This window comes from Cetorhinus maximus, chromosome 14 (genome assembly GCF_964194155.1).
Source record: "Cetorhinus maximus chromosome 14, sCetMax3.hap1.1, whole genome shotgun sequence".
In the NCBI taxonomy this organism is placed as follows: Eukaryota; Metazoa; Chordata; class Chondrichthyes; order Lamniformes; family Cetorhinidae; genus Cetorhinus; species Cetorhinus maximus.
In genome coordinates, this window is record NC_135892.1 from 19,525,079 (window position 1) to 19,547,333 (window position 22,255).

General features: G+C 40.5%; 1 protein-coding gene across 5 annotated transcripts in view; it reads right to left on the bottom strand.

Moving 5' to 3' along the window:
* Positions 1–22,255, bottom strand: part of stxbp5a (syntaxin binding protein 5a (tomosyn)) — a 193,094-nt gene that overhangs the window by 121,939 nt on the left and 48,900 nt on the right. For all 5 annotated transcript variants that reach the window (XM_078556629.1, XM_078556631.1, XM_078556630.1 and 2 more), the window contains exons 5-6: positions 11,155–11,289; positions 9,602–9,665 (exon numbers count right to left, since the gene is read on the bottom strand). In XM_078556629.1, the coding sequence (XP_078412755.1) occupies positions 9,602–9,665; positions 11,155–11,289 (199 nt within the window). The remainder of the gene's footprint in view (positions 1–9,601; positions 9,666–11,154; positions 11,290–22,255) is intronic.

Here is a 22,255-nt window from a genome sequence, read left to right on the forward strand (position 1 = left end):
CTTCTGTTCCTATACTCACTATTGCGTAGCACTATGAGTAATCCAGAGATTACTACCTTTGAAGTCCTGCTTTTTAATTTCCTATCTAAGTCCCTAAAGTCTGCTTGCAGGGCCTCATTTCTCTTTCTTCATGTGTCATTGGTCCCAACATGGGCCACGACCTCTGGCTGGCACCCACCCCCTTCAGAATGCCCTGCAGCCATTCTGTGACATCCTTGACCTTGGCACCCAGGAGGCAACATGGATCCTGGAGTCACATCTAGGCAGAAGCACCTGCCGACTCCCCTCACTAACAAATCCCCTATCACTATTGTTCTTCCATGCTTATTCCTCCCCCCCTTGAGCAGCTGAACCAGCCACAGTGCCATGGCCATGGCGCTGGCTGGCGTCCACAGAGGAACCATCACTCTCACCGTTTTCCAAGGCTGGAAAACGGTTTGCGAAGGAGATGCACTCGGGGGATTCTCTGACTACCTGCCTGGTCCCCTTCTTCTGTCTGGCAGTCACCCATTCCCTCTCTGCTTGCACTTCCTTAAGTTGCAGGGTGACCACGTCCTGAAACTTGCTATCCACGAATCTCTCAGCATCATGAATGCACCATATTACCCCCAGTTGCCGCTCAAGCTCCAAAACCCGCAGCTTGAGTTGCTCCAGTCAGAAGCACCCCCTGCACATATGATCATCCAGACCGCCAGGAGCGTCTAGGATTTTCCACATAGCGCAGGATGTGCAAATCATGGGACCGAGCTCCCCAGGCATATCTTAACTAAATAGAATATGGACCCTTGCTTTTATTTTACCCTAGCTCCTATTTGAGTACAGACCAGATACTAGATCCTCTAGATAGACTAGATCCTCTGGGTGCTGCTAACTACCTGTCCCAAGGTCCTCCTCTCGCGCACTCCTCTCAGTGCTGCTGACTGCCTGTCCCAGGGTGCTCCTCACGCACTCTCCTCTAGGTGCTGCTGACTGCCTGTCCCAGGGTCCTCCTCTCGCACTCTCCTCTAGGTGAGGTTTGTAGTTCAACAACCTCATGCAAAACGGAATTGGTTCCACGTAAAATCATATTTCCTCCACCTTACTGATGTGAACCGTATTAACTGTAATTTAAAACACAGAAATTTCAAATTGCTTAAAATACAAAGAAGTCCATTATTTTCTTCCAACTCAGCAAACTCAGTTTAACCTAGGACTGAGTGCGTGCAGCTGTTGGATAAGTCTAAATTTTTATTTTGTACAAACCTAATTTAGTTTATAGTTTGTAGTTGGCATTAAACTGAAATCTACAGTTTAAATTCTGTAGTTGCCAATCTTAAGCAGGGTTTGTTCAAGGGCAGCTTAATTAAGAACCAGCTGAAACTCGATCCTCATTAAGAGGCTCAGATGGGCCTTTTGTATTAGGAACATATATAAGTAGCCAACTTAGTGTGATTTAGCAGCTCGAGGAACTTCGGATCCGAGTGGAGGAGCTGGAGTCTGAGCTGCAGACATTGCACCACATCAGGGAGGGAGATAGTTACCTGGACACTTTGCTCCAGGAGGCAGTCACACCTCTCAGATTAGGTCATTTAAATTTGGTCTGTGATCAGGGACAGGAGGATGTGGCTGCAGGTGAGGCAGGTATGGGGACGCAGGGGGTAGCGTACGAGGAGCCTTGGCCCCTGCAGTTGTCCAACAGTTATGAGGTTCTTGCAAGCTGTGTGGACGAGGGTGGGGGCTGCAGGGAGGATGAGTGAACTGACCATGGCACAGGGAGTCATTCAAGTGGGGGGAGGAAATAGGAACGTAGTATGGGACAGTATAATTAGGGGGATAGATACTGTTCTCTGCAGTTGTGAATAGGAGTCCCGAAGGTTGTGTTGCCTGCCTGGTGCCAGGATTAAGGTCATCTCCTCAGGGCTGGAGAGGAACTTAGAGTGGGAGGGGAGGCATCCAGTTGTCATTGTCCATGTTGATACCAACGACACTGATAAGACTAGAAAGGAGGTTCTGCTGAAGGAACTTGAACAGAAGAGCTAAAGTAAAAAACTGAACCTCCAAATAAATAAACTCGGGATTACAAACTGGCATAGGGTAAATTAAGTCAAGGAGTTAAATGCGTGGCTCAAAGACTGGTGTGGGAGGAATGGGGTTTCAGTTCACGTGGCACTGGCACCAGTACTGGGGTAGAAGGGAGCTGTTCTGGTGCTTTACTTGAACCGTACTGGGACCAGTGTCCTGGTGAATCGAATAACTAGGGCTGTAGAGAGGTCTTTAAACTAAATAGAGGAGGTGCAGGGTTCTGAAGAGGGGATGCGTAGGCTTACAAGGCAAAAGAATACGGCAGCATTGCAGGGCAGCTATTTAGGTAATGATACCGAGTGTGACAGGAAGGGACAGAGAGTGTACAAACATAAAAAAACAGCAGCAAATGGGGTCAAAGGGGGAAAAAATGGTCAAAACGCAAAATTAATGGCTCTTTACTTAAATGCACATAGTATTTGGAACAAAATAGATCAATTAACGGCACACACAGAGGTTAATGACTATGATCTTATAGCCATTATGGAGGCATGGTTACAAGGAGATCAACATTAGGAATTAAATATTCAGGAGTATGTGACTTATCAAAAGGACAGGCAGGAAGGAAAGGGTGGAGCGACAACTTTGTTAGAATGAGAAGGGATAAGTGCGATAGCAAGAAGTGATCTTGGATCGGAAGACGTAGAATCCATATGGGTGGAGGTAAGAAATAACAAGGGGAAGACGACAGTGGTGGAATAGTCTATAGTCCCCCTAACAGTAGCTGTACTGTAGGACAGAGAATAGATCAGGAGATAATGAGGGCATGTAAAAAAGTCAGTACATTAATCATGGGTGGCTTTAATCTTCATGTAGATTGGGAAAATCAAATTGGCAGAGATAGTGTATTCGGGACAGTTTCCTAGAACAATATGTTGTGGGTCCAACCAGGGATCAGGCTATTTTGGATCTGGTAATGTGCAATGTGGCAGGTTTAATGAATGATCTCAGAATAAAAGATCCCCTAGGAAACAGTGACCATAACATGGTAGAACTTAGCATTTAGTTTGAATGTGAGAAACTTGGGTCGGAAACAATTGTGCTAAACTTAAATAAGGGTAGTTACAAAGGAATGAGGGCAGAGTTGGCTGGAGTGGACTGGGAAAGTAGTTTAGCAGAAAAGACGGTTGATGAACAATGGCAGATGTTTAAGAAAATAGTTCATGACTCTCAACAAATATATCCCAGTGGGGAAGAAGGATTCAAGGGAGGAGATAAACCAACCATGGTTAACCAAGGAAGTTAAGGATAGTATCAAATTGAAAGAAAAAACATACAATGTGGCAAACATTAGTAGTAAGCCAAAGGATTAGGAAAGTTTTAAAAACCAACAAAAGATGACCAAGAAAGTAATAAAGAGGGAGAAAATAAACTTTGAGGGTAAACTAGCAAGTAATATAAAAACAGACAGTAAGAGCTTCTTTAAATATATAAAAAGGAAGAGAGATGCCAAAGCGAACGTCGGCCCCTTAGAGAATGAGGCTGGGGGAATAATAATGGGGAACCAGGAAATGGCAGAGGAGTTGAATAAATGCTTTGCATCAGTCTTCACGGTAATAGACACTAATACTAAATAATCAAGGGGCAAAAGCGGGGGAGGAAATAAATACAGTAACTGTCACGAGAAAAAGTACTTGGCAAACTAATGGGATGAAAGGTTGATAAGTCCCCTGGACCAGATGGATTGCATCCTAGGATATTAAAGGATGTAGCTACACAAATAGTGGATGCACTGGTAGTAATCTTCCAAGAATCCTTAGATTCTGGAAAAGTCCCAGAGGATTGGAAACCAGCAAATGTAACACCCTTATTCAAAAAGTGAAGGAGATAAAAACAGCTAACTATCGGCCAGTTAGCATAACATCTGTTATTGGGAAAATGCTGGAGTCTATTATAAAGGATGCAATAGCAGAGCATTTAGAAATGCATAATCTAATCAAGCAGAGTCAGCATGGCTTCGTGAAGGGGAATTCTCTGAGGAGGTAACAAGCAGGATAGATAAAGGGGAACCAGTAGATGTAATACACTTGGATTTCCAAAAGACTTTTGATAAGGTACCACACACGAGATTACTTAATAAATTAAGAGCCCATGGGGTTGGGGGTAGTATATTAGCATGAACAGAGGATTGGCTAACTAATAGAAGACAGAGAGTTGGGATAAGGGGGGCATATTCAGGATGGCAACCTGTAATTAGTGGAGTGCCACAGGGATCAGTGCTGGGGCCACAGTTGTTTACAATATATATTAATGACTTGGATGAGGGAAATGAATGTACAAACGCCAAGTTTTTGGATGACACAAAAATAGGTGGGAAGGCAGGTGGTGAGGATGTCACAAGGAGCCTACAGAGGGATATGGACAGGTTAAGTGAGTGGGCAAAAACTTGGCAGATGGAATATAATGTGGGAAAATGTGAGATTATGCACTTTGCCAGGAAGAATAGAGAAGCTGAATATTATTTAAATGGAGAAAGACTGCAGAAAGCTGCAGCACAGGGATTTGGGGGTCTTCGTGCATGAATCACAAAAAGCTAGCATACAAGTTCAGCAGGTAATAGGGAAGGCAAATGGAACGTTGGCCTTTATTTCAAAGGGAATGGAGTGTAAAAATAGAGAAGTTTTGCTAAAACTATACAAGGCACTAGTTAGACCACACCTAGAATGCCGTGAACAGTTTTGGTCCCCTTTTTTAAGGAAAGATACTCTGGCATTAGAGGCAGTCCAGAGAAGGCTCACTGGGTTGAACCCACATATAGAGGGATTTTCTTATGAGTAGAGGTTGAGTAGGTTGGGCCTGTACTCATTTGAGTTAAGAAGAATGAGAGGTGACCTTATTGAAACATAAAAGGTTCTTAGCATCTACACTGTCAAACCCCCTAAGAGGTTGTTTCCCCTTGTGGCAGAGTCTAGGACCAGAGGGCATAACCCCAGAGTAAGGGGTTATTCATTTAAGATGGAGATGAGGAGGAATTTCTTCTCTTCGAGGGTAGTGAATCTGTGGAATTCTTTACTGCAGAGGGCTGTAGAAGCCGGGTTGTTAAGTATATTCAAGGCTGAGATAGACAGATTTTTAATCAGTAAGGGAATCAAAGGTTACAGGGAAAAGCCAGGAAAGCGGAATTGAGGATTATCAGATCAGCCATGATCTCAATGAATGGTGGAGCAGGCTCAATGCGCCAAATGGCCTACTTTTGCTCCTACATCTTATGGTCTTATAACTTGATTGTAAACTAAGATAAAAAGAATAAAGATGTTTTAAAATATATTTCTCAGTAACAACTAAACTTAACTATGTGGCCTGAAATGGCCCAATCTCTTACCCACAGATTTGAATCTGCCAGTTGAAGGGTGCCTGAGCATGTACAGTATACAAAGTGTACACTTTTTCTCAGTACAAGTGAAAAGGCAGGTCTGTGGTGGGACAGGACACCTGAATTTGTTTTGCGTTTCTTCAAATGTCTTAAAAGAAGCCACAGAGGGAATTCTCAAGTAAAGATTATCAACTGTGTAAATTTGCAGACCGCAAATGAGACACACAAACACACAAATGAGACACACAAACACGCATATACAAAGTATTTTTAAACAGGTACTTGGAATTTGAAAATGATTAACAGAATATTGTAGTTAATAGAATATTTTATTATAATCAGGTTCTTTGCTCCCCTTCTCATCAAACAAGAGCCCACTGGTAAACATTTCATAAAGGCGAGGCTAATTACAACCAGCTGTGCTTCACTTATATTTTCAGCTCAAAAACATTATAATTCGTGTAGCTGTGTGGGTAAGGGAAAACAAATGAAGGAAGTATTACATTTTATTTGAATACACTGCTGGCAAACTTCAGAACCTCCTCTCTCTCAGTACTACCAGACCCTGACCCCTCTTCTCCAATACTATAGAACTCCTCAACACCTTTCATCTCCTGTGTTGCTAAAGACCAGAAAGCTACTGCCAGTCTATTCCAAGTAAAAATCTCAATAAACATAAATGAAGCTTTCATGGGTTCCCCGTCACATTTTTCTAAATCTCATCTTGAGTCACACATTGTTTTTGTCTCTACAAAGGTAAGGAAAGGGAATCATTTACATCCTAGAGAAACCTCCCTAGCAATAGAAACTACCTGTTTGACATAGGAGGCAGATGTCTGTTTATTCGCCAATTAGTGTTCAATTAATCTGAAGGTCTCAAAAAAATAATAACCCTGTGGTCTTAAGTGGGAGAATTATATAGCAGGTTACCGGGTGTAACAATACGGTCCTTATAAAATAGCCATGAGCTCAGCTAGCTTTACAAAATTAATATATTATGCTTTGTAATATTCCACTATGTTTTATTGGAACTACACACACAGTTCAAGGATTTTTGTCCAAACTTCAACTGAGCCTCCAATAACAAGGCACTGAGCACCACTAGGATATTTTCAGAGCTGGACTAAGAAATTTTCAGGGTCACATTGAGTTGAGATATTTTCAGGCAATCGAGTCACAGATATAGCCAGGCCAGAACTAGGTTAGATTTTTGACAGGTCAAGTGAGGTCCTGTCATGCCTGTATAGAAGGATATTTTTGGGCTGATGAGGATGACTTGTTTAGTTTTTTCAAATCACTTGCCAATGACTTTCGATATTCTATTAAAGAATAAAAAGGCACCCTATTATTTCATTAAACTCCTTAATGACTAGAATGAAGTAGGTTGGACGGCTATTGAAAGATATGAAGGGACAAAAACAGCCATAGGAAACAAACAAGCCATACTGGTGACATAGATGGAGGAGATTTCAGGGATGAGGATGGCATTTTCCCACATCCTAGGACTGGACAAAATTCATAAGACTGTGCGAGACTTGCATAGAAGGGGAAATAAGAAAAAGAGCTTGCATCTATATAGCATCATTCACATCCTACAGACCCTAGGAAGTTAAAAGGATCAGGGGGACCTTGGTGTACATGTCCATAGATCCCTGAAGGCAGCAGCACAGGTAGATAAGGTGGTTAAGAAGGCATATGGGATACTTGCCTTTATTAGTCGAGGCACAGAATCTAAGAGCAGGGAGATTATGTTGGAGCTGTATAAAACGCAAGTACAGCCACAGCTGGAGTACTGTATGCAGTTCTGATCGCCACACTATAGGAAGAATATGATTGCACTGGAAAGTGTGCAGAGGAGATTCACAAGGATGTTGCCTGGGCTGGAGCATTTCAGCTCTGAAGAGAGACTGGATCAGCTAGGGTTGTTTTCCTTAGGGGGAAATTGATAGACGTATATAAAATTATGAGGGACACAAATGGGGTAGATAGGAAGAAACTTTTCCCCTTAGCTGAGGTGTCAATAACCAGGGGGCATAGATTTAAGGTAAGGGGCAGGAAGTTTCCAGGGGATTTGAGGAAATTTTTTTTCACCCAGAGGGTGGTTGGAATCTGGAACACACTGCCTGAGGGGGTGGTAGAGGCAGGGACCCTCACAACATTTAAGTAGTATTTAGATGAATACTTGAAACGCCATAGCATACAGGGCTACGGGCCAAGTGCTGGAAAATGGGATTAGAATAGATAGGTGCTTAATGGCCGGTACGGACACAATGGGCTGAAGGGCCTCTTTCTGTGCTGTATAACTGTGACTCCGAAGTATTTTACAGTTAATTAATTACTTCATCTGAAAGCGCAGGTAAAAGTAACAGCCGATTTGCACACAGCAAGGACCCACAAACAGCAATGATACAAATGACCAGTTAATCTGTTTTTGGTGGTGCTGACGTAGGGATATATGGTGGCAAGGACACCAGGAAAACATTCTACTTTTCTTCAAAAAGTGTCATCAAACAAGCAGGCAGGACATTGATGTAACGTGTTGTTCAAAGAATGGCACCTCCACAATGAAAGGTTTTTCTAATTTTCACACTACAGTTCCCAGACAATTCAACAAATTTCAGCCTATCCTCACTAACACCACATTCCACACATTTATTTCTTCCATTTCTTCACAAGACTTTTTACAACCAGCAACTTATACATCAAATACCACCTGCAAAACCAGCCCAATGTATGAAAAAAAAACTACTTGCAGGAGCCCTGCCAAAGACTCTAAAAGACTCATGCATCAATGACAATAAAGAGAGTGACTGGCATGTAAGAAGCTCATTGGCACACTTTGCAACAAGTCTGTTGGCTACAGTAGCTTTGAATGTTTGTGAATCAGTGCTCTCACGCATCTGTGTGGTACTGCTGCCTGAAATCTTGCAAAGAAGCCATGACTGGGATAGCTGTAATGCCAGCTCCAAGTTTAACAGGTTACATGTGAAAGTCAGTATCTGGTAGTCTGATCATCTTTTTCTATACGTTAGCTGTTAAAGATCATTTCCTTGAAGGTAGATTTCCCCGAGTTTAGGTGTTTTGTCAATATTTTTCAGTGTTGAAGAGGATCTGAAATGGGAGCCCAATAGGCAGCCTTTCTCGGAAGGTACTTGCTCCCCACTTTATCTTGTGCATTAGAGTTCCAATTCCAGCCTCCTGCACATCTCCAATTTTTATCACTCCACTATTGGCAGCCATGGTTCCAGCTGTCTAGGTCCTAATCTCTGGAATTTCCTCCTTAAGTGTTCCTGCCCCTCTCTCCTCTGAGAAACTCTTTTAAAACTTACCTCTTCAAACAGATTTTTGGTTCCTAGCCCTAATATCCCTCTCAGTGGATGGCTCAGTGTCAAATATTGTTTGATAATACTCCTGTGAAGCACCTTGGGACACTTACTGCACTAAAGGTGCTAAATAGATGCAAGGTGTTTATGGGTTATCATTATGGGTGTTTTGCACCTGTGATACTTCCTTTGCAAGCAAGAACAAAAATAGCAGGTTGCTACTCATGCTAAATTTTAACAATTCTGGTCTACTGCTTCCTAGTTTAATGAAAATTTGGACAGATTTTGAGGCTTCTGTGAGTTAACAGGAAATACTGGAAACAGTTTGATGATTAGTACAGAAGGAGCAGTTTGTTCAAAATTTAAAGAGCAGTGGCAACACAAAACTCAATAACTTAGAAATGTTAACTTAGAGCAAAAATACAACACTTTTGCAAGAACGCGTCTCAAGTGGTGCACACATTTATAACTGATGCAGATGGAAAGAAGATCATGGGCTAGAAAATTTGAATCAAATGTGTAAGATTAATGAGACAGTACTCATGCAGAGTGTACAGGCAGAGTGTAGAGGTACATAACATATCTTTCTGAAACAATGAGCCAAATACAACATAAAGCATTGTGCCAAGAGCTATGAACTTCCAGAACAAACAACAGTGCAGGGAATGCAAACTTCGAATCATTTAAAATGCAAAAAAGTATATTCCTAATACAAAAAGGATTTGTTTTGGTTACAATCTAGGCCAAGAACAGGGTGGGCTGGGCAGGGATGAGTAGGATGTTCAGTAACTGCAATATGAATGGCATAGTCCCTGAAAACATCTCCAACTCCAAAAACATTTTTTCACATTACTTTGCCATTGAGGCTAATTTTAAGTAGTTACCTAATATATAAGTCACATACCTTGCCTTCATCCATGGGGTTGTCACTGATGTGGACAATTAGTCCTGGGTGAGTTTTTGATGATCTGCAATTAAAACATTAATTTAGCTATAAAAGAAAGCGGAAAAGAACATGGTCGTGCAAAGCTTTCAAACAGTATAAAAATGGATATTAGATTACAACATTCACAAACAGCAACTATTTACGACGACTATGTCATTCAGCTAGTTTCTCAGGCTGAAAGAAGCCCAATTAATAATTTATTCAGCTGCCATTACTTTTCTGAATTAAACTAAATCATATGGCATACATTAAACATCTTTATCCTACTCGTCCCATAATTGCAGATTTGACTATTTTTGATATGAGCATCACTATAGCTACAGGACACCAAATCTTCAGCCCAATTTGAAAGCCTTTAATGCCAATGAGAATACAATTAAGTTTTAAGTTTTTGATTTAAAAAAAATATTCAACTAACCTAATGCAAGATTATAAAGAATCAGTGACAAAATAAGAGCAGACAGTGGGCCAACAGACCAGCCATCCAATCAACAGAATGGACAACAAGCAGGCCAGCCAGGCAGCATTCAAATCAGCTAAGTGATTGGCGCCAATCACACTTGTAATTGTAGAGAATCTGCATTTACATAGCACTTTAAAAACAGAAGTATCTGGTGATATTTTTCTGACAACTAAAAGGAAAAGGGACAGTGAGGAAGAAGTTAGGAGGGGTAACCAACAGCTTGGTTGAAGAGGTCCATATGAAGTAGACCAATAAAAGCTAGTGAGGGAGTATGGATGTTTCAAGGGGGAATTCTAAAGCTTCAATCCAAGATGATTTGGGCAAAAGGAAGGAGGAGGAGGAATGCTCAAGAGACTGGAGTCAGAGTAAGACTGAGGTGAGAGTAACAGATGGGAAGGGGAGTATTTTAGCTTGGGAGAAAGCTACAAAGCTAAGGATATGAATGGCACTCTCTCACTCTCTTACAGCATCAACAGGGCTGAAAAAAACTGGCCTCAGCCTTCCTGAAATGCACTTGCAAAATGCTTTGTAATTTGATCAGAACAAAGAAAATAAGAAATGTGTCTAAAACTCAGAGCTGCCAATTAAAACATCAATTTTAAAGGGCACATAGGATGTCTGTATTTGAAGTGGTAGGCTTGACCATCCCTACCCCTCACCATCTTGGAAACACACTAACCAGTTTCAAACACTTTGGATAAGCTAGGAGGCATTCCTTCATCCAAGGGCAATGATATGGTAAAGATTTGTGTATGAAAGCTTCCTGAACCATTTGCCCAATGAGTATTTGCCAAACTGCATTGTTCCTTTAATTGCAGCTTGCTTTAATCTTGTATATATACAAGAAAGAAAAGTTAACTGACAAAAATAATTTGTTGTGGCAAATATGCATTAAAGCATTCATACGGAGGCCAAAGAATTAACCAAATCTTTTGACAAAAGTTATCTTGAATGTGAAAATAAGCACAAATTATTCATTGCACAGTATTAATAGGATGTTTCCAAGAGATACATTATCGACCATGCACAACAAGAATGAAGTACTCACAGCTCGATGGCTTTATTCCACATAATAACGTAGCCTGAGAGTGTGAAAGACTCCACGTTGACAATATGTACATTGCCTCTTTCTGTGCCAACATACAACCATTTACTCTGGAAGGGCAGATGGCAAAATGTTATCCTGCAGAGAAGAAAAAATGTTGAATGAAAATATTACCCATATATTGTATACATAAGTTTAATGAAAGAATATTCACTTAAAACAAGTCAAATATATTGTAAATAAAAATATGAATATATTGATTGGGGACGGTAATGTGTTGGTTGTGGTACTGGACTACCAACTCACAGGTTGAAAGTTCATAGTCCATCACAGCCACTTGTGAAATTTAATTCAATAAATCGTAGTTTGATTGTTGTAAAAACCCAACGGGTTCACTCTCGTCCTTCAGACAAGTGAACTTGCTATCCCCTCCCAGTCTGGCCTACATGTGGCTCTGTTCTCACTGAATGATTGACTCTTTGGTTCTCTAAGCAGTCCAGCAAACCAGTCAGTCATAGTAACCATTGCTATCTTCAAGAAAGCAGCCTGTTACCATTTCCTCATGCAAAACATCAAATCACAAATTCCATCAGGGCAATGTCAAATCCCATTTTGATTAAAACTTATTGCAGGGCAGAAACATCCAGGGCCACAATTCTAGCCACGAGAAATGTATATTCACCGATCATTTTACCCAGCATAATAGGTATCACAAAAGCATATCACTGCAGAATGTAGGACTTGGCCAGTGAATGGCTGGAGCTGAATGGACATCATCAGCCTCAGCTCTGATGCAAGGTCACAGGCCTGAAGTGTTAACTCTTTTTCACTCTCCAGACCAGACCTGCTGAGTGTTTCTAGCATTTTCAGTTTGTATTTCAGATTTCCAGCATCTGCATTATTTTGCTTTTACATCACTTATGTTCTTATATAGCCAAGTACATCTACAATATATAAACCACAAACTCTAAGTGCTGTTTGTCTTGATTTTGCAGGGCATGTAATGTAAGTGCTTCTTCCATTTCTGTGCCTCAAACATTTTAATTGCCACCTATATTTGCTGAATGGCCGTTAGTTTAAGGGACCTTCATAAAACTCAAGAGGATAGAAATGAAGTGAATGTAGGTTACCACCATGAAAAGGGGACTCCTTCTTAATTGTCATGGATCTGATCTACGCCAAGTTTACATGTTTGCAGTCAACAGTCTCCTGTCTCTTCAATGCAGACCAACATTCAAAACACCATACACAAAATACTCTTACTCCAACTATGTGGCTGACGTGTAATTCCCATCAAGTAGCTGGCAGACAAAATTATGTTGCTCTGGTTAAACTAACCAACAGAATGCGCCTTTGTACAAGTTATCAAAATGCAGTAAATTTAGAACTATATTAGTACATATTTTGGGAAAGAAATCTTTTGTTAAGCTCAAATAAATGTATAATTGCAGAGTAGAACTATACAACCCATTCTTGATGACTGAGTAGTCTTCTGTGGCAAGCAGCTGAAGAAAGCACCTTGAAGAAAGTTTTGCTGGAACTTGAGGTGTAAGGGACATACAGGTTTGTGGGCTGTTTTATTCCAACAATAGGGGTCAATTGGACTGGTTGGAAAGGATCAATATGTCTGATTAATTTAATCGCAATTCCCTTGCACTCTCAATGCTACAGTACCTACCAGATGATACCCCCAGCTCTTAAGTATGTGACCCTTTCAACACCTGCATTATATCAGATGAAGAAAAGTGAACTTTGAAAATGCTGTCTAATGGTTACAAAAAGAGCTGAGCAATGAAGGCTGCTGTTCACCAGATATTCCAGTGGAATCTGCAGAGTACTTCACTCATCATGCTCAGGAAAATCAAAGCTATTTGTCAAACTTCAGCCTCAGAACCCACTGACAGTCTATTATTGACCTTCATTGGCCGCTGAAAAAAATGTTTGATTTTATTAATGATTCCCCTAAACACTAAGGTTGTTGCTAATTATTACACATAAGAATCTGTCTAACAATACCTTTCGGCTGATCTTTTCCCCAATGCCACTATATTTTGGTGTAATCAAGTGCAAAAGATTAACTGTTCCTTCTGCCACCAATGTTTTCTTGCCCACAACGACACTGGTCTTCAGTGCTCATGGGAATTCCATGGCTACCTTGGCTCTTGAATCCTCACTGGTTATCCATGGCTATCTTGACTCTTCAATGCTCAGTTTGGTTATCCACACCTACCCTTGACTGCTCCAAACTCAATTTTTGCTGTGGTGGGTTTTTTTTATGCCATTCCTTAATAATCTTTTGGTTCAACTTTATTCTCCTGTTCCCAGGTCTCAAATTTTACAACTGTTTGGTGATGTTCATTGTCACACAAGTCATTTAACTTAAAAAAAATGCTATGATGATCAGTGACATGCAAATGTCAAGACAGTTCCACAGATCCCTTCAAATTAATCGACCACTTTATTTAGCCCATGAATTATTTTTCAAAATAAATAATTTCTAGACAGTTATCCGTTAACAACTTTGTATTACTACTATGCCACACTCAGTCCTTTATCACACTTGAGTTTCTGTCAATTTCCTATTGAGACAATTGGGTACGCTTGTGCTATACTATGCATTTGTATTTCAAAAACAGTATCAATGTATAGGCTTTAAAATATTTTTCCAGAACAAGATTCCTTTCCTTTGTTGCAATTCTTGTGATTCACCCAAGCATCAGTGGATAAGCCAATTTACATGACTGCAATATTCTTCATATAGAGGAAGGCAGCTCAGGAAGAAAGCATGAGGGGACAACATGAAGGGTCTTTAAGAGGCTTTTGAAAGTAGGAAGGGAAATGATAAGATGGGAGGGCTGAGAGCGGAAGGTCCGAGGGGTGGAAACATTGTGGTAGTTAGCCTAAAGCAGAATGAGGAATGATAGGTATATCAATGTCTCAGAGCAGCGGATAAACAATGGACACAGGGCTAAAGGGGATTGCACAAGTCAAGAAAGAAAGAAAAGCAGAATACTGTGAAGCTGAACTAAAAACAGCAAATGCCATAAATACTCAGGTCAGGCAACATCTGTGGAGAGAGCTAGAGAGTAAATGTTTCAGAATTTGATGAAAGGTCATTGACCTGAAACGTTTTCTCTCTCCACAGATGCTGTCTGACCTGAGTATTTACAGAATTTTCAGTTTTTACAAGAACGAACATGCACCTTTCTCAAGCTTAGCATGTTCCAAAGTATTTTGAAACCAGTTAATTACTTTTGAAATGTAGTCACAGTTGTAATGCAGCAGCCAATTGGCACATGGCCAGGTCACACAAACAACAGTGAAATAAATGAGGGATAAATGTTGACCACAACACTGGGAGACCTGCCTGCTCTTCTCCAAATATTGTCATAGAATCTTTTATGCCCACCTGAGAGGATAAATGTGGCCTTGCTTAACATCTCATCTGAAAAATGACACCTTTGACAGTGCAGCACACCCTCAGTACGGTACTGAAGCTTCAGCCTAGAATTTTGTGCTCCTCTCTGGAAAGGAACTTGAACTCCTGAACTTCTGAATCGGAGGCAAGAATAACAACACTAAGCCAAAGCAGGTCATCAATCTGAAATGTGAATGCTTTCTCTCTCTACAGATGCTGCCTGACCTGCTGAGTATTTCCAGCATTTTCTGCTTTGATTTCAGATTTCCAGCATTCACAGTATTTTGCTTTTGAATGAAACATTCAGTACGAGTCAGAATGCAGCAAAGGTTTGCTGGATGCCTTGCATTTTGTGAAGTGGGATGAAGTAATGGAAGAGAGTTTCAGGCGGGGCAAGGGCAGAGGCGCACAATGCTTCTGAAGTAAAAGGAAATGGCGAGGTAACAAAACAAACGTAGGGGAGCAAGCTGAATTCAGAAGTTGAGCAATAAGCCAAGATAAAGTTGGAGGCATTAGGTGGTTGAATCCAAAAAGGATTACGTTGGCTCTGTCAACATATAAATAGTTTTGAAGCATCCAAGTTGGACATGTCACATCGATTTAATTTGAATTCCGGTGTTTTTTTTCACATTTCAAAATGATGACTATATGCACCAACACCAGGGCTTCATATTTTATACGCTGCGTACAAATCGACCTCCCATTTTTCGAAACTTCAAACCTCCACTTAAAACTCTATGATCTACAGTAGTGATACAGTGACAGCAGAGAAGGTTAAGGGAAAATGTAAGATGGATGTTAAAAATTATGGTGCAGGGTTTTGAGGGGTGCTAGGAGGGAACCATGGTAGATTAGATTCCCATGACAATAAGTCTCCATTCAAAGGCCCACAAAGACTTTGTAGGGAACTACCAGCAAGGGCGAGCACCATCCCTTTACCACTGACCACAAAATCTGAGCACTATGTCAAAACAATTTAGAAACGAGATAAAATGCTGGGATATGCTGTCAACTGCACTTAATTTTAATTTGTTTAATTTGAACTGATTAGTCACAAAAAATAGCTTGCTTGTTTTATTTTGATAGTTTAATCCAAATTACTGGACCTCCAAGAGAGTCTAAAGCTTCAGATTACATTGGTCAGGCCACAACTGGACTATTACCTTGTATTCAGCACACCACAAAAATTATATACATATGTATCTGTACACTTCTCTCAAGTACATACATGCATGCTCATAATTATCTTCTCCTTTATGATCCTTAAAACCTACCCCATGACTAAGCTTTGAGCCATCTGCCCAAATATCTCATGCGGTTCAGTAACAATTTTTGTTTGACAGTCCTGTGAAGCACCTTGGGATATTTTACGACATAAATTTAAGTTGCTGTTGTTTTTAGACACACTTACATACATGTGCACACATTCTTTAAAATAAAATAGTGACTGGTCAATCATGAGTCATGTGACATTCAAGGGGTCCAGGTCAGGGGCAGGAGAATGCCCAAATAGGGAGGAAGGGCACAACGAGCAGGGAGAGAAGGAACGGGAGAACTAGTAGAAGGGGAGAAAGGGGAGAGAAGGGAGGGGTGAAAGGACAGAGCCAGGGTCTTTATGCTTTTAATAAGTGAGATCCGACAAGATTGCAAAGTAGAATAGCCTTCCACTGCAGGGCTATTTTCTTAAAATAAAGTAAAATCTTTTCAGAGACATTTTTGATCAGATATGGCTTTAGAATAGTCATTGGTATGATCATTGATTTTAGAGTTTAAAAGAAACAGCAAATTAACACAGTACCTACTTGACAGTGGAATTCCAAATGGTTTTCTCCAACTTTAGTTACTGGACATAACAGACTTATGCACAAATGGCTGGAGGCTTCTTCAAGGCTCTTTCACACTCCTATTAGATCTTACATGGCCTCCAACATAGCCTTTCATTCTCCTTTATATATATTTCTCTCTCTTTAATTTCTCTCTCTTTAATATGTAAATTCCATTGTTCCATATGTCTTTGGAAGTGTACTTTCCCATAATATAAAAACTTTAATGTTACCAATATTGTCAGTAACCTTTGGGAAAAATAAACACACTCCTTAGCCTTGCTTATCTGGCTAGTTGTAAACAAACCAACATCCCTTTGAAATCCAAATGATCCCTTCACTTATCTAAAAATGCAAATTCCCTTCACACCTTGCATGTTAAGACAGCCATGTTTACTCATTAGCATTTCAAGTACATTTCTACACCTAGCTTCTTTTGATCATTTCAAGCTTGCAGTCTATCTGACTCCAAGTGTAATTAAATCACACAGGCAGAACCATTTACACACATACCCATTAAGCTACTTTACAACAAACCAGAAAAATATTATGAAAATTATTATACTTTCATAACAATGATCTGGTAAGCATATTTATATCATCCAATTTGCAGTCACTTGAAATCAGATTTTCCTAAATGGTCTTACCAACCATAAAGTATTTAGACAGAATGTCTAATGCAGGGACATGCCCTAAGGCACTTCACAGAAGGGTTATTGAGATGAAACGGATGCCATGTTGTTTCCTAAAACCACTGTGGTGGAGAGGGGACTGCAAGCCAAAGCATGCCATGACTGCAATGGACATAGAAACAGAAAGACCATGATGGAGAAATTGGGTGCTGATTCCATTCTACATACCATGGAATTTGTATGGAAACTTGCGCACAAAGAATAAAAGTCACTTAAATAAGCATTATAAAGCTATCAAAATAATGGCTCAATTAACCAATCATTTTAGAAACCGTATTATTTTACTCCACGTGACTCAGTGGGTAGCACTTTCACCTAAGTCAAAAAGTCATGAATTCAAGTCTTGTTCCAGAGATTTGGGTACATAATATAGGCTGACAGTCCCAGTGCAGTACTGAGAGATTGTGGCACTATTGGAGGTGCTGTCTTTCAGATAAAACATTAATCCAAGTGTGTCTGTTCTGCTAGATATAAAAGGTACCATGGCACCATGCTTTTTTTTTTAAAAAAGCAGGGGCCTCTGTGTCCTGCTTAACATTCATCCCTCCACCAAACCCATCAAGATAAATGAACTGGTCATTCATCTCATTTGTTATGTGCAAGACCCTGCTGTTCACTACTTTACTTGGTAAACTCATAACTACAATCCAAAAGTAATCCATTAATTGCAAGGGCCTTGAGATACTGAGAATGTAATGGGGTTCACAGTCATTCGGGCTCCTTTTTTCTACTTTCACTTAAGCAGATAAATTACACACTGCTCTCAAGGTCCAGGCTGAAAACAGGTTAAGTAGTTCTATCAGCTCAGGCAAGTAACAAAACGTCTAAGCATTATCTAAAAAGAGTTCTTATTGTGGGAATAATTGGCCTCCTGTAACCTAAGAGAGGCAGGCACTCTGATTTTCTGCTCAACAGATGTTAATTAATAGTTTCTACATAAAATAGTCACAAATAGGAACTGTAAGCGAAGCCTCCTTTATTGAAAGGCGTAAAAAAATGCAGATATTTTCTGAAAAGAAGTCGAAAAGCAAGTACCACTAATTCCAATTAAACTGCATAATTACGAGACTGTAGCATCAGAGGGTGAACAGACACACGGTGCTCTTCAGTGTAATAGGAATATATTTATTGCGCCTCATAATCTGCTGATGCCCTCCCTATCCCTGTAATCTCCTCCAACCCCTGAACCCTCTGAAATACTGGTACTCTAATTCTGGCTTCTTGAGCATCCCCAATTTTAATGGCTCCGCCATTGGTGGTCGTGCCCTCAGCTGCCAAGATCCCAAATTCTTGACCCCCCCCCCCTTCTAAACTGCTTCACCTTCAAGACATTCCTCAAAACCCATTCCTTTGACCAAGCTTCTGCTCATGAGCCTGATATCTCCTTTTGTAGCTGTGTCAAATATTGCTTTATAACACTCTCTTGGGACTTTTATTATATTTATATATTGCCTTTAAAGTAAGTTGCTGCTGTTGATTTTTGTGCTGATCATACCGAGCCATACAGCCATGGTATAACAATACCGACTGACAACACAAACTGTTCTGAGGAAACCAACAGGCTAAGCAATAATCATGTGTTTACAATTGGAAGCAGGTTATTTTGATGGCAGATTTGGAATCCACAAATCAACTACCAAATAGACAAAAATACTTTAGAGAAAGGTCAGAGGAGAGCAAAACAGAGAACACCATGTAACGAGTCCAAGGAAATAAGGAGGAGTCTCCAAGTTGACAAAGTTTTCACTGAAAATTACACGAGACAAGACACAATCTACATTGTAGATGAAGGAAGGTTATCATAGAACCAGGGGGCAAGTAGTACCAGCTCAGCAGATCGCAAGATATTCTTCCCTTTGTAGAACTCCCCAGAGAAAAGCAAAACACACATTTACTGTTTATCACCACCAAGAGCGGTTTAATGGCCTGCCCAGTATTCATCCCTTAACCAAAACCACCAAAACAAATTAACTGGTCAGTAATCTCACTGAGACTCTGCTGTGCACATTTCAAAAGTAACCCATTAATTGTAAGGGCTTTGATACACCGAGAATGGAAATAGATTCTATAGTCATCTAGGTTCTTTCTTCTTATGTTCACTTAAGTATGTTAAAAACCATACAACGCCCAGGTTGAAAAACAGGTTAAGCAGTTCCATCAGTTCGGGCAAAGAAGAAAAAGCCTGAGCATTTTCAATCTTGAAAAAGTTCTTGTTGATAGTATAACAGGCCTTGCCCATGCAACCTGAGAGAAGCACTAACCCAATAAAATTGCCTAAAAAGTTCTCTTTGCCAATAAATTCTTGGATAATAAATATAAATCCAGATATAAAGTTTTCCAGGAGCAGGGGAATGACAGGGACTGTGTAAATACCAGCTGGCAGCTGGTCAATAACTTTGAATATTCATATCATTAGCTTATGGGGTCAGATGAACATGTCATGTTTCTCTTCTTGAGTAACCAAGCAAACTGGGCCAAGTCATAAAGCCTGTTAAAAACAGTGGGTTTTAACGGTTGGCTAGCCTCTTCCAGTTCCATACTTAATTCCGTTACACAAAACTGCTTATTGGACATGGGTGCAAAAGGCTGTGTAAACACGTTCTTGCATTTGCAATAACATGTCAAAAATAACAGAGCTTCAAATTAACACTGATCTGCTAAAAGAAAACCAGTTTTAGCCTCCAGGGATAACTGACCAACATCTGTGCAGTGAATGACAGCAGTTCAATCAAGGGCACTCTCTTCCAAAGGCTTTATCTTCAGCATCATTCACAGTGAACAACCAAAAGTACCAGCAATCAGTGCAACATGATCATCTGCTGTGAACAATTCAGGATACCAGCAGTGAACACTGTTACACAGTGAACTGCCCACGGTACCAGTAATCCATGCAGCACTATGAACCACTGAACAGCCCAGCATACCAGCCATCCGAAGCACTAACTTAGCTGAATTTTTTGAGGTGGTCCACTAAGGTAGACAGGGGAATGTCTATGAATGTTGTCTATATGTAATTCCAGAAGGCATTTGACAAGGGTCCACACAGATTCATAGGAGAAAAAAAACACATTGGTAATAGAGGTAACCTTATGACAATTGATCAGGAAGCAAGAGACAGAGATTAGTAGTTTGGGACAAGGGGTGCTTTCCAGGGATCTGTGCCAAAACCTCAGCTTTTCTCCAGCTTCTGGGGGAGACAGGAATGTAGTGGGAATTCCATTGAATTACTAATCCTGAGGCCCAGGCTCAAGTCTGCCATGGCAGTTGGTGGAATTTAACTGCAATTAATAAATCTGGAATATAAAGCTAGTCTCAGTAATGGTGACCACGACAGCTATCATCGATTGTTGTAAAAACCCATCTGGTTCACAAACGTCCTTTAGAGAAGGAAATCTGCCATCCTTACCTGGTCTGACCTACGTGTGACTCCAAATCCAGAGCAATGTGGTTGACTCTTAACTGTCCTCTGAAATGACGTAGCAAGCCATTCAGTTCAAGGGCAATTAGGGATGGACAAGAAATGCTGACTGGCCTTGCCAGTGATGCCCACATCCCATTAAAGAATAAAGAATAAAATAGTGACTTGGATGTAGGAATGGCAAGTTGCATATTCAAGTTTGCCTGTGATACCAAATTATAAGGAAAAGTTATAAAGATGGGAGCAGAAAGTTACAAAGGGGCAAAGGCAGATTAAATAAGTGAATAAAACAGTGGCTAATGGAGTGTGGAGCTGGGGGGGTGTGCGCGGTGGTGTGATATCATCCAATTTGAATCCAAAGTCGGTAAAATTTCTTAACACGACAGGGTAGAAACTTTGGAGGAACAAAGTAATTTGGACTTCCAGGTGTACAAATAATTAAAAACGAGCGCATGGGTACAAATAGTAATCAAAAAGGCTAATATTGGCTTTTATATCAAGGGAGGAAGCAAATAGATAATTAGTTTATTGAAAAATCATCACAGCAATATGTGCCAAACTGTGATGACGATACAAGTAAAACAAGTGATCGTAATTCATGGTTATAGATCATTAAAATATAAATAAATATCATATAAAATAATAAAAGGATTGCATAATTATGAACGCTAGAAAAGTGAGGGAGGACGCTTCAGTTGTACAGTCTTGGTCAGGCCTCATCTGGAGTCAAGTGTTTAGTTTCGTGCACCATACCTCAGGAAGGATATATTGGCCTAGGAGGGTGCACAAGGTAGATTCAAGGCTTAAAGGTTTAAATTATGAAGTCAGGTTGCATAAACTTGGATAAAAGGAAAACACTACGGATGCTAGAAATCAGAAATAAAAACAAAAAATGCTGCAAATACTCAGCAGGTCTGGCAGCATCTGTCGTGAGAGAAACAGAGTTAATGTTGAGTCGAATATGACTCTTCTTCAGGACTGGCTGTTGAGAAGGTTGCACCATCAGAACAAATGTGACAGGAAATTGGGAGAATGGAATGGAGTGGAATGAACAGGGCGCAGGGAGTGAGGAAGCGTAGTCGCGTAGCTGTGGAAGTCTGTGGACTTATAAATGAATATTAGTAGACTGCCTATCCCCAGAATTGGAGACAGAGAAGTTGAGGAAGGGAAGTGTCGGTGATGGACATACTGGCACAACTAGAAGAAAATGTTCGGTAAGAGAATAAGGTCAGCCAGGCAGAGGAGTGTGTTTATGCACACCTTTTTCTGGCGTCTGTCGAACAACCCTTGTTCCAGTGTTACTCAGGCACCCCCCCACCTCAACTCCTTTTCCAGTACATTAATGAGTGTATCGTTGCAGTTTCCTGCTGTTGCACAGAACTGGAAAAATTCATCAACTTTGCTTCTAATTTGTGCCCTTCACTCACCTTTACGTGGCCCATTTCTGACACTTCCCTTCCCTGACTTCTGTCTCCAATTCTGGGGTTAGGCTGTCTATTAATATTCATTATAAACCCACCGACTCCCACAGCTACCTCAACGACACTTCCTCATACCCTGCCTCCTGTAAGGACTCCATTCCATTCTCCCAGTATCCCTGTTACATCTGTCCTAATGATACAACCTTCCACAATAGCCAGTTCTGAAGTGTCATATGCGACTCAAAATGTTAACTCAGTTTCTCTTCACACAGATACTTCCAGCCCTGTTGAGTATTTCCAGCACTTTCTGTTTTTATTGCATAAACTTGGGT